Source organism: Eumetopias jubatus, unplaced genomic scaffold (genome assembly GCF_037043125.1).
Source record: "Eumetopias jubatus isolate StellerSeaLion01/CBP00866 unplaced genomic scaffold, mEumJub1_p1.0 scaffold_4, whole genome shotgun sequence".
NCBI classification, from domain to species: Eukaryota; Metazoa; Chordata; class Mammalia; order Carnivora; family Otariidae; genus Eumetopias; species Eumetopias jubatus.
The window spans coordinates 83,780,334-83,794,333 of record NW_028274810.1 but is presented as its reverse complement, the minus strand read 5'-3'; the positions used below and the strand labels follow the sequence as shown (position 1 = coordinate 83,794,333).

Sequence of the window (14,000 nt, the reverse complement as noted above, 5' to 3'; positions counted from 1 at the left end):
GGGACACTACAGCAACCCAAGTTTAAGGACGATGTCCTTGAACATAGTTTATCATCAACAGTACTTAAAACTATTTCTACAAAACAACCAGAGACACTTTACGGTGCTTACATGTTATATCCTATAAAACAACTCTTCTATTGCTTGCCTTCCCGCCACAACCCACCCTGTAAATTCACATTAACTAATATTAATTTACAATTCCTTTAACCAAAGGGCCCAGATTTGAGGAACAATGAATGCACTGGAAAAAAACACTGCCTGTGGCAACCATGAAAACAAGATTCCCAAAATGCAGGTAGTAAATTACGCCCCCCCACCCCCGCCCCAAGTTAACACCTACTCTTTAAGCAGAAAGCCAATGGAAAAAGTAGTTTCTAGGGGGAAATTCCATATATGAGAATGATTCTATTTTTTCAAAAATTTTTTATAGGTAAAAAAAATTTTAAGTATTATCTTGGTACTACCAGTCAGTGCTAAACCTGTCTCCCTTTTCCCCTTCTAAGAAACCAGAAGCAAACCATTACAAAACAGTACAAAATAAATTCATTATCTAGGATATGCCCCTGCTGAGGAGAGAGCTCTAAGAATTAAAAGTAGCGTGAGACTACCATTTATCATCCAAACCAGGATATTCCTAAGAGCAAAAAAGGGGCACTATGAATAAAATATCCTAGGACATGGCAGAAATGAGTACTGTCTCAGGTGACCGGGGATATAGGATCACCCTATGCAAAAGGACTGCCAGACAGTATAATTCCAAATCAGACTAATATAGAACACTGTTAAGTTCTAGTAAGGGGACCGTATCCTGTGGCTATATTCCATGCCCTTCAGCCCTCTAAGCTGGTACAAGTTAAAGCTACTGCCGTATTCCCTCTCACACACCCACCCTACCATCACCACCCAGCCAGAAGTCAACTACAAGACCCTCCTACAGTCTGCCTGAGGTTCAGGATGGAAAGGCTATCTACTTCATCTGAAAGACCTTAGGTAAGTGGTTATTACTCTGTGCCTCAAATTTCCTCCAAAGACTGTAATTCTTTATACTCACAAGATTAACATAGTAAATTAGGAATACTAAACAACTGAATGTTGTTCTGCATACGATGATCCAAAATGAATTTTAATTTTGGCTTTGGTAGGTATCCAGATCAGAGATAGATGTGTGTGCGTTTAGACACACATATATTAGCTTTAGACTACATTAAAATTATTCAAAATTAAATTCTCTATCTGTATATCACTGACCAAGGATTTTTACCTTTTTAGAATTATATACCATCACTAAAGGTTACCTACATAAATGAGGAATATTGCCAAGTGTAGAAGACAAATACGCTTCATGTGAATAGTGTATATATTAAATTATAGGGTAAAACCTGCAAATCAGTCATGACCAGAGATGGAATGAGAGGCATCCATGGAAGGGAGACGACTAAGAACAAGTCATATAAGCTGCATCTCTGGTTCTTCAAACTGAGGAAAATGACACTGACCCACCTACCTCCCAGGGAGTTTAGGAGTCTCGAATAAAATAATGCGTAAGTTCTCAACTGTTTCTCTCCACACTAACATGCCAGAGAGAGGGGACATGCTTCCATTAGTGACCATGGTTACTCCCAAGCTAGTGATTTGGGAGAAATTTAGGGAAAATCCCAAGGCACCCATCCCAGGTGACTTTGATATTTGAGAATCACTGAAATGATATTTATAGAATCATTCTGCAAATAATAGAGCCCTATGCAAATGCAAAAGTCTACTGTTTTGGGAAAGCACCAGGCATTGACGGCTCTTAGAAGTTCTACCTTACCAGTAAATTTACAGTCTTTGTGGTATGGCCTGCACTGGATCCAATTCTTAAAAAGGACAGATAAGGAAGGAGAAAAACCCTAAAATCTAAATAAAACTAAATCAAAACAAAAACCCATAGCCCCCATTCAAAAGTCAGAAGTGTAAAACATACAAACCTAAAATCTTTGACGTCTGTGTCAATCCCATTCTGCACTGGCAAACCATTGGTCTTGTCCATCACATCACCCTCCTCCTTCAAATCTCCTAGCTTATCTCCATCAAACGCACCCTTGTTCTTCTTGTCACCTTTGTCGTTTTCATCACTGTCTGCATCCCTTGGGCCCTGTTTAAAAAATAGCTTCAGCTTCACTAATCATCATCAACTAACAATAGCGGGCAACCACTGTGGACACGAGACTACACTAGATGCTAATTAAAACAGGGTAGTGTCCATGCCCTTTCAAGACATTACAATCTAATTAACAGACAACACAGAGGCAGGAACACTGCAGAAAGTCTTGCCAAATGGGGGAGACAGACATACAATTATGTTACAGAGTTTAGGACAGTCTTACCATACCCAAATGTCCCACCATCCCATATTTTCCTTTCTACCCAAAGCCCAGCCACAACTTTCCATCTCTTGGTCCCACTTCTCTACTTCCAAATCTAACACTATTCAATAGCACAACTCCTAGTAAGCCCCAGATATGGCAGCTAACAGTATAGTTGGAAAGTGGTAAGCCTACAAAAAGAATTCCCTACTTCGCCATTGCCTGTGTAAACTCTCTTACTTCTGAGTACTGAGCTTAGTGTAGTCTGACATCATTCCAATTCAGTTATCCTCCACTTTACCTTGGGACACATGCCCTGCCAATTTGTACCACCTACCATCACCCCAGCTCCACTCTCCGTCTCAAGGCTTACTGCATCAATAATTCACCAATCATCCTTCACTTTAATTTTTTTCTAATCCTTCAAAACACGTTAAATCTGTGAAGTTCTTTCAAGAGTCCTCTAGTGCTTATCTGTTGTCCTTCACTCTCTGCCTGCCCCACACCAGATTATTTTGAGACTAGAGGGAAGCCCCTTCAGCTGGATCGCTGATGCAGCAGACTTTATCTCTGAAGTGTTTCAAACTACAAAGACCGAAAGACTAGACCTAAAGAATTATTTTGGTGCCAAGCACACCGATGCTTTCTCTTCTAAGGAAATGAAGTCTGTCCCCTCTTAGCAACATCCTAAATTAAGACCCTGACATATAAAGCAAATGTGCCTTGATTTCCAAAAGGAAAAGAAGATTTGGTAGAGTGACTTGACACAGGTCAGAGATCTTGGCAGAATCCTACCAAATGGTAAGTAACCTTTGCTTTTAAAAAACTGGAGAGGGGCAACCTTGCTTGTCTTCACCACTGACTTCTGGACCAAATTAAAGCTCCTGGCAAAAGCAAGAACCAGAGAGAAAAAGATGAGAGCTACTTCACAGCATTTCCAGTCACCACAACTAAATTTCACTGGGGCGGGAGAGGATCAGCCATGGATGCTGGAGCAGCAGACACTGGGTTGTGAATAGGCAGTCCCGGGAATGGGCAGTTCCTGGAGATCTCTGGCCCAGAAAGGGTAACTCATGAATCTTGACATTCTTAGAGCTTTCACCTGCCAGTTCAGAGCCCATTTTACTTTCAAAATCATTCTCTGTTCAAGACACAGAAAAAGACTTCATGGCTAATGTGAACCAAGGAACACGTACAAGAAGGAACAAAGAAAGGATACACAACTTCATTTCATGCAGCATCAAGATGGTAAACTACAGTTTTGGCAGCCACTGAGATGTGACTTTCATAGTAGAATCTTCAAAGTGTAAGGCTGTTATTGGTTCAAGAGGAGTGAATGACAGCCAATTAAGCACCACAGTGAGATCCTAAAGCAGAGATGGGAATATGATAGGATTCTAAAGACAGAAAGATCTTTCAAAATGTCCAGAAACAATAGCTCCCTCCTACTGCAAAGGTAAAACTGACAAAAACCATGTATTCATTTTCATATCCCCAGCACTAAATACAGTGCTTGGCAGAAGTTCAAAAACTATGACAAAGTAAACTGAAATGACCAAAAAATCCTGAAAAACTGAACCACTAAAATTAGAAGGATTCTCCCATTGTCTTTATCACAGGAGTCCAGGAAGTAGTGACATAGTCTAGATAACAAACAACTCTGCCTGCATTAGCCGCTATTAATGTCAGTAACAAAAGTATTAAATTAGAAGGATCATCCCACTAACACATCTAAGTAATCTTCCATAAATCTACAAGTCACTGGCTCAGAAGGAACAGTCCAGTTCCAATTTCTCATCAGCACTTGCAAAGGTCTACCAGCAAAAATAGGAAGGAAATGGGATAAAGAAGCAGTAGGAAGTGTCACCAACAAGCAAGAAAGCTGGTGACAGGGGAGAGTCACTCATCAAATCAACAAACACTCTGCAGTATCTCTCCTCAATGACCCTTTAAAAGGAGGGCTAACAGAGACAGTTCAGCCTGTCTCTGAAAACAGTCCCTGATACTTAACTTTTCTTAATTACACTGCCAAGGGCTAGATTTTCAAAGGAATCCCTAGGATGGGCTGTTTTTCACCAATACTGTACAGTCTATTCATATAAAATATAGCTACCTGGTTTTCTGCTCTGAGTAGGCTATAAATTCCTCAGCATAGTAGGTTCCTTCTATTTGAAGGCAGGGGGCCCAAGGGAGACTTCCATTCCTTGATCTGGATGGTCACTGGGTGTATTCATTTTGTAGAAATGCATGCAGATGAACATTTATGACGTAAACACTTTTCAGCACACAGGTCATATTTCAGTAAAAAGTTTACTTAAGAGAAAAAATTTCAGGAAATCAGTAATAGCCCTAAATAAAAATGGTTGACAAGTCTGATTTTTAAGGATACCAAAAGCACAGTGGGAAGACTTTTTGTCAAAAGTCTGCTAGTAAAAGGGAATACAGGGTTCAAGATCATGAAAATGGTCTTTTAGAAATGTGAACACCCTAGAGAGAGAAGAACAGGGGTAGAAATGGGCTGGTACATTTTATGAGATTTTTATAAATGTTTTTAATATTTAAGATAAGGGTGGGTATTCACAGCTATGTGGTCTTAAAGAAAGAACTAATCCAGATTGCACAGAATCTACATTCGATCTCAACTGCTGACACATATACTGGCAGAGGACTTTGGACAGGTCATGAAATCCGAGTCTGAGTTCTCTCATCTACAGCACAGGGGTAATTTTGTTTACAACAGAGTAGCTATGAAATGATGCATATGCAAAGGGTTTGTGAAGTATAAATCATTTTATACAAAAGTAATATGATAATTAGTAAAAGCTAGACACTGTGTTGGTATTTCTTCTGTAACATTATCCATGATATCAAGATTAAAACTCTTAAATGGCTCAATTAAGTGGTTTAACTCTAACAGAAGTATATAGCCAATATGGTCCTCCAAGGGACACTCATTTTCACAGTGCAGTGGCTGTATGGTTAGCGTTGAGCATCACAATCTTTTTCAAATTTACAAGTGCCTGGGCTTGCACCCAGAGATTCTGATTTAATTGGTCTGCAGAAGCTCCCACAAGTGTTATAAAAAGCTTCTCCTCCAGCAACTCTAATAAGCACTCACAAAAGAGAACCACTGTAATTAAGTCCAACATAAGCATCATAAAGGCAGGGTTTTTGTTGGGCTTTTTTGTCACATATTCCCTAGTATATAATAGTACTGAAAAAAGTCTGTTAGCTAAATAAAAGAAAAAACAAAGAAGGATTAATAGCATCTTTTTATTGTGAGCTTCCTTTAAATGAATGTTAACTCAAACCTGTAGTACTCACATATAAGCTTCAATGAGTGCTCAAAACACACATAGCCAAGCCCAATTAAAATCTCAAGAGTGGGGCCAAGAATGGTTCTGAGGGTCCCCTGTGTACACAGAGGTGCAAGACTATGTTCCACTGCGAGATACCAAAGAATTGAGAGAAGAGCAGACAGAGAGCAGAACCTTCCATTGTGGAGATTAGAGTCCATCCATTTAGGGATCCGCTTCCTCAAAGGCCTCACATAACAGGAGAAATATTTCAGAATATCTATTAATTCTGAATGAGTCAGAGAAATGAGAATTTAATTTCTCCTCTTACTGCAGTGATCTTACCCACAAAGCTCCATGGAGCAAGTCATATTCGATAAGATTAGTAATTTTCCTCCCTTCTTTCTAAAAAGGAATATTTTGCATATCTGAAATTAGAACGAAGTTTGAATCCAGGCCCTACTACTTCCCTTCTAAGCCTCATTTTTCGCAGCTATAAACTCATAGGGACAACAGTATCTACACCTCAAAGGATTGTTTCAAGGATTCAATAAGGCAATTCATAAAAGTGCAATTCTTTTTAAAAAAAATTCTTAAAAGTACTTTATTCCATTTTCACATTTTTCCCTACTGCCTTTTTCAGACACATCCCCCTTTCAATCTCCCAAAGCCTCAAAATTGCTAGTTACCTTATGTCTCTCCCCCCGGAAAAAAAACTTACAGCTCTGATCATTAGACCCTTTGTACCACTGTTTTTCAGGAGATATGTGTGCAGAACTGAGCCACCACCAACTACATTTCATCAAATCAATTAATAACAATACCATCATTTTATGAAATGCTGACAATTAAACTATGATATACTACCACCATCTGAAAGATGCATCCCAATTTCAAAATGAACAAAGTGGGGAAGTGTATACTTTAGAAACAGTGGAACACAGAATATCCCAGACACTGTGTACACGATCACCTAATTCCTGGTGTACAGAAAGGTAAGGAGAGCAGTCCCCTCTGCTGTGGTAACCACCAGATCCAGAAGCGGGGGAAAAACGAAAAACGTATCTTGACCATGCGGAATGGTATGTTATTACAGAGATGAAAACTAAAGTTTTCCAAAACTTGGTGCTTTTTTAATTTTTTATCCAGTCAGTACTTAAAAGCTTGACAGGGCAAAGTAGAGCATGTAGAATTCTTGTTCAAGGGAAGCTCAAATATGAAGTGGCTCTACCCTGTAGATAAAGTTTCTGAATGTGATCCATGGCCTCCTGGTAATTTAATCTTCCAAGAAAATTATGCATTTTTCAAACTTCAGTGTGCATGCAAATCACCCGAGGCCCTTGGCAATATGCAGGTTTTGATTCAATAGATGTGGGGTTGAGTCAGAGATTCTAAACTGATAATATATAATAAGCTCCCATGCAGTGATAATGTTATTGGCCCATGGACTTTGTGGAGCAAGATTCTGTAAGGTTTACAGAGCATTTTCATATACAGGGCACCTGGGTGGCTCAGTCAGTTGAGCATCTTGCCTTCGGCCCAGGTCATGATCTCAGGGCCCTGGGATTGAGCCCCACATCGGGCTCCCTGCTCAGCGGTGAGTCTGCTTCTCCCTCTCCCTCTGTGATCCCTCTCGCTCTCACTCTCTCTCAAATAAAATAAAAATCTTAAAAAAAAAAAGGGGTATTGTCATATATATTACACATCCATATAAATTAGGGTTTTTAATTACTCCATTTCACAGATGAGAAAACTAAGGTCAGTTGAAATTCAAACCCCTGACTTCTAACTGCATTACACTGCACACAGTTTTTAAACAAAATCAATTAAGTAGCACTGGTTACCTAAAACAAATGCAGTGAGAAAAACAGTTATCAAGTTTTGTGACCCAAATGAACTGCTAGGAGTGTGTATGCCTCTTCCAGGTCAGAAAGCAGCCAGTCTCTATGTACAAGTAGAAAGGCCTGCCAAAGGTATTTTTTTCTAACAATCTTTCCTATGCAAGGTTAAGGTGATCTTCACCTAAAATTGAAGCTTAAGTGGTCTTCTCATTTCCCTAGGCACCATAAACCAGAAAGGAGAAATTATGATCCACTCTTCTGACTGGCTAGACTTCAATCTATTTGAAGATCAGCTGGTACTCCAAAAGGCAAAGAGCAGGGTCCTTCGATGGTATATTTCACTCAAGTGGCCTCACAATACAGTAGTCACATGTAGTTTTGTAAACACTCTGAACCATGCTTTGTTGGGGGGGGGTTGGCGCGGAGGGGAGGCTGTCTTATTCCAGGAATAAATAAAATAAAGGATAGAAAAGAAAACTTTAGAATTGACAGGCTCTGACTTAACTGGTATTCTGAGTCTTCCTATTATTCTGAAAACTGCTACCCTGCTACCCTGAAGTTTTGGATTCATATGTAGAAAAGTACCAAAATCTTACAGTGGGTGCTAAGAACAAAATACTGCTCTAGGATTCTTATTGTCAGCTTGAAAGTAATCTCATCACAGAAGCCAAAAGCACTCAACTGAGTCCATTTGCATAATCAAAATGAACTTAAGAAAGCTCAGGAAAGCTAGACAAAGAGTTAAATACCTTCATTCAAGCTGTAGCCAAGAAAACAACCTTACCAAAAGTGGAAATCACTGTAGAAGGAATAGATTTAGTTCTAAACCACCTCTAAATGAAAAGTTATTAGTCAGAGTCTGGATTACCCGTTGTCAGTAGCCAAGAATGGCCCCTAAAGCGCTTGCTTTGAGATCTACATTCATTACACCATCAGAGATGATGTTTTCAGCTCTTGGAATTAAAATGGAGCCTTTCCACGGTTTACTGGAGGTACAGCCACTCAAAGTAAAAATACCTGAGTGCTCTGACCCATAAACAATCAATTGCCACTCTTAGAACAATTATCTACAAAGCAGCACATATTCTCTCTTCCCTGGCCTCTAAACTTTCAATGACAGCCTAGATTTTTTTTTAAAAAAAGGGGGTTCACCTTTTCCAAGACGATGCATGCATACCATGACCACCAACAAGTGATTCAGGTTTCCATGACCAGAACTTTGGTCAAATGTCATCCTAACCAACAGGCAGAGCAAAGCCAGGCCATAAAGCTGATAAAGTAGTTCACTGATCCTCAGGCCTCCAACCACCAGAAGACTGGATATGCAATGTGGTAGCCTGATGTCACCAATCAGTCCTCCTGGATCACCCTTTAGATGCAACTAAAGTCAAAATACACAACAGTATTTCATACCCACAATCTGCCTTCTGAGAAGTTGGAACACAGATTTGGAGAAGTTTCATTTATCTTCATGCAAACCTCAGAAGCCCAGTAAATTATCTGATTGGGAGAGTTCAATTTTCTGACCTCTTAATTTTCTGAGATCTTAAACTCCTCTAGTGACAATACTGTACAAGAGCTAAAAATTACCAATCTCTCAGGACAACTAAGGATGAAAGCCACCTTTACAAAATCAAATACAAGACAATGAATGCAAAAGATAATGCTCTGTCATAAGACTAACCGCCAAAGTAACTGCTTAAAAGAGAGAAGCAGGCAAAAATATTAATTCAGTCCCAGTGTTTTATCTTTCTCCTAATTCCAATTATTTTTCTGCCTGCTTACAAACTTTACAGTAACCCAGGCATGTGCCTCTTGGCTAATACCCAAGGATTAGAAACACATCACACACATGACAGAGAATTCATGGCAAGAGTCATACAGGTTCCAACTCACCACACCGACCACTTACCTACACACGATACTGACTTTTCTCCCATAGTAAATAACTAGAAGTTATACACAGAAATCAGCAGGCAGTACTTCCTCTGAGAAATCTGCGCTCATGAGATGGGGAAAGTGTCAGGAAAGAAAAAGAGGTGAACCGGGGATATGGCGAAAGAAGAGGAGTAACACCATCCTTCTGATGGCCCAACAAGGAAATGATCATTTTGCCCAAATCCATTCCTCACATCCACAGGGTAGACCTTATTGTTCCCAAGCAGTCTCTTGGGAAGGTTCAAATAAAGAAGGCTTTTCCTAGCTGATCACAAGCCGCTAAACCTGACCTATGTCTTTGCAGTGTCAAAAGACCCAGAAGCAATCAGGTCAGCTTTGGAATGGCTAGTACTCAAGACTCAAGACAAAAACCCCTGTTCAGTCCCTTGATCCTCCTAAGGGTCATTATAAAACAAAAAGATCCTTTTCTGGCTAAATTCCTCACACCAAATTTCTAGGTGTGAAACTGGGAGATATCCAAAACACCCTCTTAGAGAAGTTAATCTTTTCTGGTTTTCCTCTGCAGTTAAAAGTTCCAGCCACATGGCAAGTTGTCAATGGCAGCCGAAGCATCATCTATGGCATGCCTAGAAGAAAGCTAACTCCATGTGGATTCTGGTTACCTTAAACTTCACCTGTTCTCCTCATGCCAATCAAGTCAACATTCATTTAATGTCCACTAACATATGAAGGAATTGTACTTGACACTTGAGGAAGTTGTACCAAGAATGAACTCCTGTTACTCTAAAGAAGTTTCAGGTGGAATGAGGAAAACAGGAACAAGCCTCTGATACCTAGCAACAAACAGATACAGGACGATAAAAATACTGACAACAAATGCTCTAAGGTAACATGAGATAGTTATGGAGGCAAAATGATTAATATGATTTGGGGGAAAGAAGGCCTTTTATATGACTGCCAACAAAAAGGATTAGCTGGAAAAGACTTCACAGAGAAAGGACTTTGAAAAGGTACAAAGCAAGCCAAGTCAGGAGGAAAGGAGGGAAGACAGATTCAGGCTGCCTCTCATGACCTTCCTGGCTACCACATGGAATACAAAACCAGGCACAGACCACAAAATGAGGAAGACTCAAATGGAAATGCATCATTAAGACTTCACATCTAGAGAGTTGATGACAAAGAAGCAGTTTTGCAAAGAAAGGCTATCAAAGATGCTTGAGGAAGACTGTTTAAGACTTATAAGGGAAGAGGCTATGGACAGACAAGCTGCTTTGGCACAATTGAGCATCGGAGAGTTCAAATGGTGATGAATCAAAAAACAAAAAACAAAAAACAAAAACAAAAAAAAAACCAACCTGCAGATCTGGAATTAACAGAACTTCGAATTTCCTAACAAGCAAGGTATAAAAGGCAAAGCTATTCAGAGAGGGCTAAAGACCATACCATAATTAAACAAAGTGAAACAAGAATGATCCTACATACCCATACACTTTAAGGATTACTGGGAACTGGCAAATCACTGCTCTCAGATCTATTCCCTATTGACACCCCAGCTTTGGCTTTCTTATTTTAATTCCTTCTCTTTTTATGTTTTTTGTTTTAAACTGAAAATGTCTTCTGATAGACCAATGAACTGAGAACTAGATTTCAGTTCTACCTCACATTATCAATGCATCCCCCCGAAAACATCATGTCTTTGTTTTTTAAAAAGTTCAGTTTGCATCTCCTACTGTGTTTGCCGGCATCTAATTGAAATAAAAGTGTTTTTAAAATACACTGTAATTAGTGCTGTGAATATCTAAGGAAACTAAACAGGCATGTTTTGCTTTAGGGAGGTAAAAAAAGAGAGATATAGGAACAAGTTCCTCAAGCCAACTTACAAATCCTCCTTTTCTTAGACAGGAATCGCCCGGGGATGAGCTCAACACATACTCCACCATGCTAACGCCTAGTCCCCCACTCTCCGACCGTGGGGACAGTACAGAATTGACCTCACTGTTCACATGGAAACTCTGACCAGGTCTTCTCTGCACCATGATTGGCTGGGAAACTGAATGATCTACAAAAAAGATACACAAGCATGATACAGTGCAGCCAGAGGCTCAAACAAATTATGAGTGATGTCTCATGGATAAACCAATGACTGGGAATCAGGAAGCCTGCCATGGTCAGGTGAGCCAAAACCTCCTATTGTGTTTTTCCCTAAGTATAAAATTCTACATAAACTAAGGAAAACGGAACACACTCCTCATATATCCAGACAGCAGAGCAATACAGCAGTTCACATAACTGGTTTATCTGGCTATAGTGGATAAACTGTTTACCCCTTTCAAGTAGCAGAATTTCTTATTAACATATTTTATTGGTAATATTACTGAAACAAAATGTGATGTTACTGCCCTTTTTAAAACCAACAACATAATTTGATATTTTCTGATGACTCACTGTCATCTGAGGTTCCATTTTTACATTGTGCTGTAACACAGCACAGCAGCTTCTAGGTTTTCGGTCTCCTTCCTCCCTAGCCTCTGTTCTTTCTTTCTGCTGTCAGTGTGTGCCTCTACAGGTTCTCCCCATCCCTCTTCAGGGTTAGTCTGTCAGAAGAGCATCTGTGCCCAGTGACTTGATTTGGCCCCAACCACATTTACAAATAGATCATCCCATACACAGTACACAGGGGAGCAAGGGGAGGAAAAAGAAACATGAACTTCAAATGGCAGGCATGGATTTTCTAATTCCAAGTATGCTGACAGCAGTACAGAACAAGAAGTTATAGCTGAAATTATGGTCATTTCAAATAAGACCACTCCCCTGTGGCTAACACTTCAATAAAATATTGAAGATTTGATTTTGTGTTAATTATGTTTTAATAAATTACATCATATAAGCTCCTTCATGGCAATTATACTACAGGACAGGACATTGCTTGACATGCTTATGTCACTGATGTGAAATTCATGACTTGCCAATTGCTGAGGAAAGGAGCTCTAAGACAGGCATAAATCACAGTACAGATGCTAGATCTAGATTACCTGATGTTCCCCAGGCACTGTCTCGCCATTGATCACCCAGGAATATTCCTTTTGGTCCATCTTTGCTGGATTCATCTGTTTCCCAAAACTTTTTACCTGGCAAGAGCTGCTGCAAATTAAAAATAATAGACGCTTTTAAAGAATTCATAAAGGATGAAAGTACAGCAGTCAACACTTTCTTTTAGACAAGGGTACTGCAGATGCTCACGTGCCCTGAAGGTCTTTAATCATGGTGTTCTGACTATACAGACTGTGGTCAGAGCACTACTGTATATTTGGTAAAAGTCACAGAGAGGCCTAAGGCAAGGAGGGGCCACAGATCAACCCACCACAATAGAGGCTCAGCTGAAATCTAGAATCATTCACTTAATCTATGCCAAGATTTTTAAGGGGGGTGGGGGAGGAAAGGGAGTAATATTAGACCCATTAGCTAAATGCTTGCTAAGAAGACTCCTTTTGAAAAAGAAAGTACCTACAACTACTAAAACACTACTTCTGCCTGCATGGGTACTAACTGGCCATACAAAGTTACTCAAGCTGGGGCATGAACTCAGACCCCAGCTATGGAATGCTAGAGGCAAAACTCACCTCCTTCACACACTGAGATTGTGTTAACCAAAAACACTTTCATTACCAGAAAGAAAAAACAAACAGAAAGCTTCCCAACCACAACATTAACCTATTGCAAGATTCTGGAAAGACAGAAGAGCTATTTCCCCATTACTGGAAGGGAAATAAAATCTCTTAACCTCAGTTAATTTTAATAAAACTTAGTAATACCATTAAAGTGACTTCACATAACACTCCATGCTTCATAGAAATGTACACAGCACTGGCCCTAAACCAATATGGGAACTTTAAATGAGCTATGACCAAAGAAATGCAAAGTACCCTTCAAGTAAAACCCAGTACAGTGTGCACAAGACCAAAGCATTAGTGACCAGGGTTACAAAGTGAAATTCCACTAGACTTCCAACATTCTTCATTCCAGTCATCAGCTTTACTCATTAATATGTCCCCCTCATTGCATCTAAGTATGTTTTCATTTCAGCTACTACCAGACAAGAAATTCAGAATTTTGAAACCATACCTAGTAACTGCTTGTGAGCATAAAAGAAGGCACCTGGAGAGCTAAATTTCTCAAGAGGAACGGAATCAAAAACCAGAAAGCAAAGCATTTGCTCTCCTCCTTGACAATAAAGGTTTACCTTTCCAATTTATACCCCAATGATAAGGGGGGAATAACTCAACTTTGCCCTCACGAAAATCACATCTTGGCTTTCCAAATCCGAATCATGGGTTTCTCAGCATAATTTCAATCTAGCTCTATAAATCTGTCTAGTAGGCCTGGGTTACAACCTGCTCAAAGCAGTGTCCCACACACTTTTCTCTTCAGCCCCTAATTTGTTATTTTCTAATCCAGCAAGATCATGAGGAAAGACACATTCTGGTCTGACATTTAGTAAACATAGGTTTACTTGAAGATGAGCAGTTATAAATAGCAGTCAATTCCCAGGGTGCCTCTTAGATTCATTCTCTGAGGGAACCAAGGACAGAGCTGGTCTGTGAACTTGAGGGGATGAG

At 39.7% G+C, this 14,000-nt stretch overlaps 1 protein-coding gene across 11 annotated transcripts in view; it reads right to left on the bottom strand.

The window, feature by feature from the left end:
• PUM1 (pumilio RNA binding family member 1) overlaps window positions 1-14,000 on the bottom strand; it is a 138,045-nt gene that overhangs the window by 58,711 nt on the left and 65,334 nt on the right. For 8 of the 11 annotated variants that reach the window (XM_088022520.1, XM_028114010.2, XM_028114013.2 and 5 more), the window contains exons 4-6: window positions 12,417-12,525; window positions 11,265-11,443; window positions 1,971-2,137 (exon numbers count right to left, since the gene is read on the bottom strand). In XM_088022520.1, the coding sequence (XP_087878646.1) occupies window positions 1,971-2,137; window positions 11,265-11,443; window positions 12,417-12,525 (455 nt within the window). The remainder of the gene's footprint in view (window positions 1-1,970; window positions 2,138-11,264; window positions 11,444-12,416; window positions 12,526-14,000) is intronic. The other 3 variants (XM_028114018.2, XM_028114019.2, XM_028114012.2) reach the window with 2 other exon arrangements.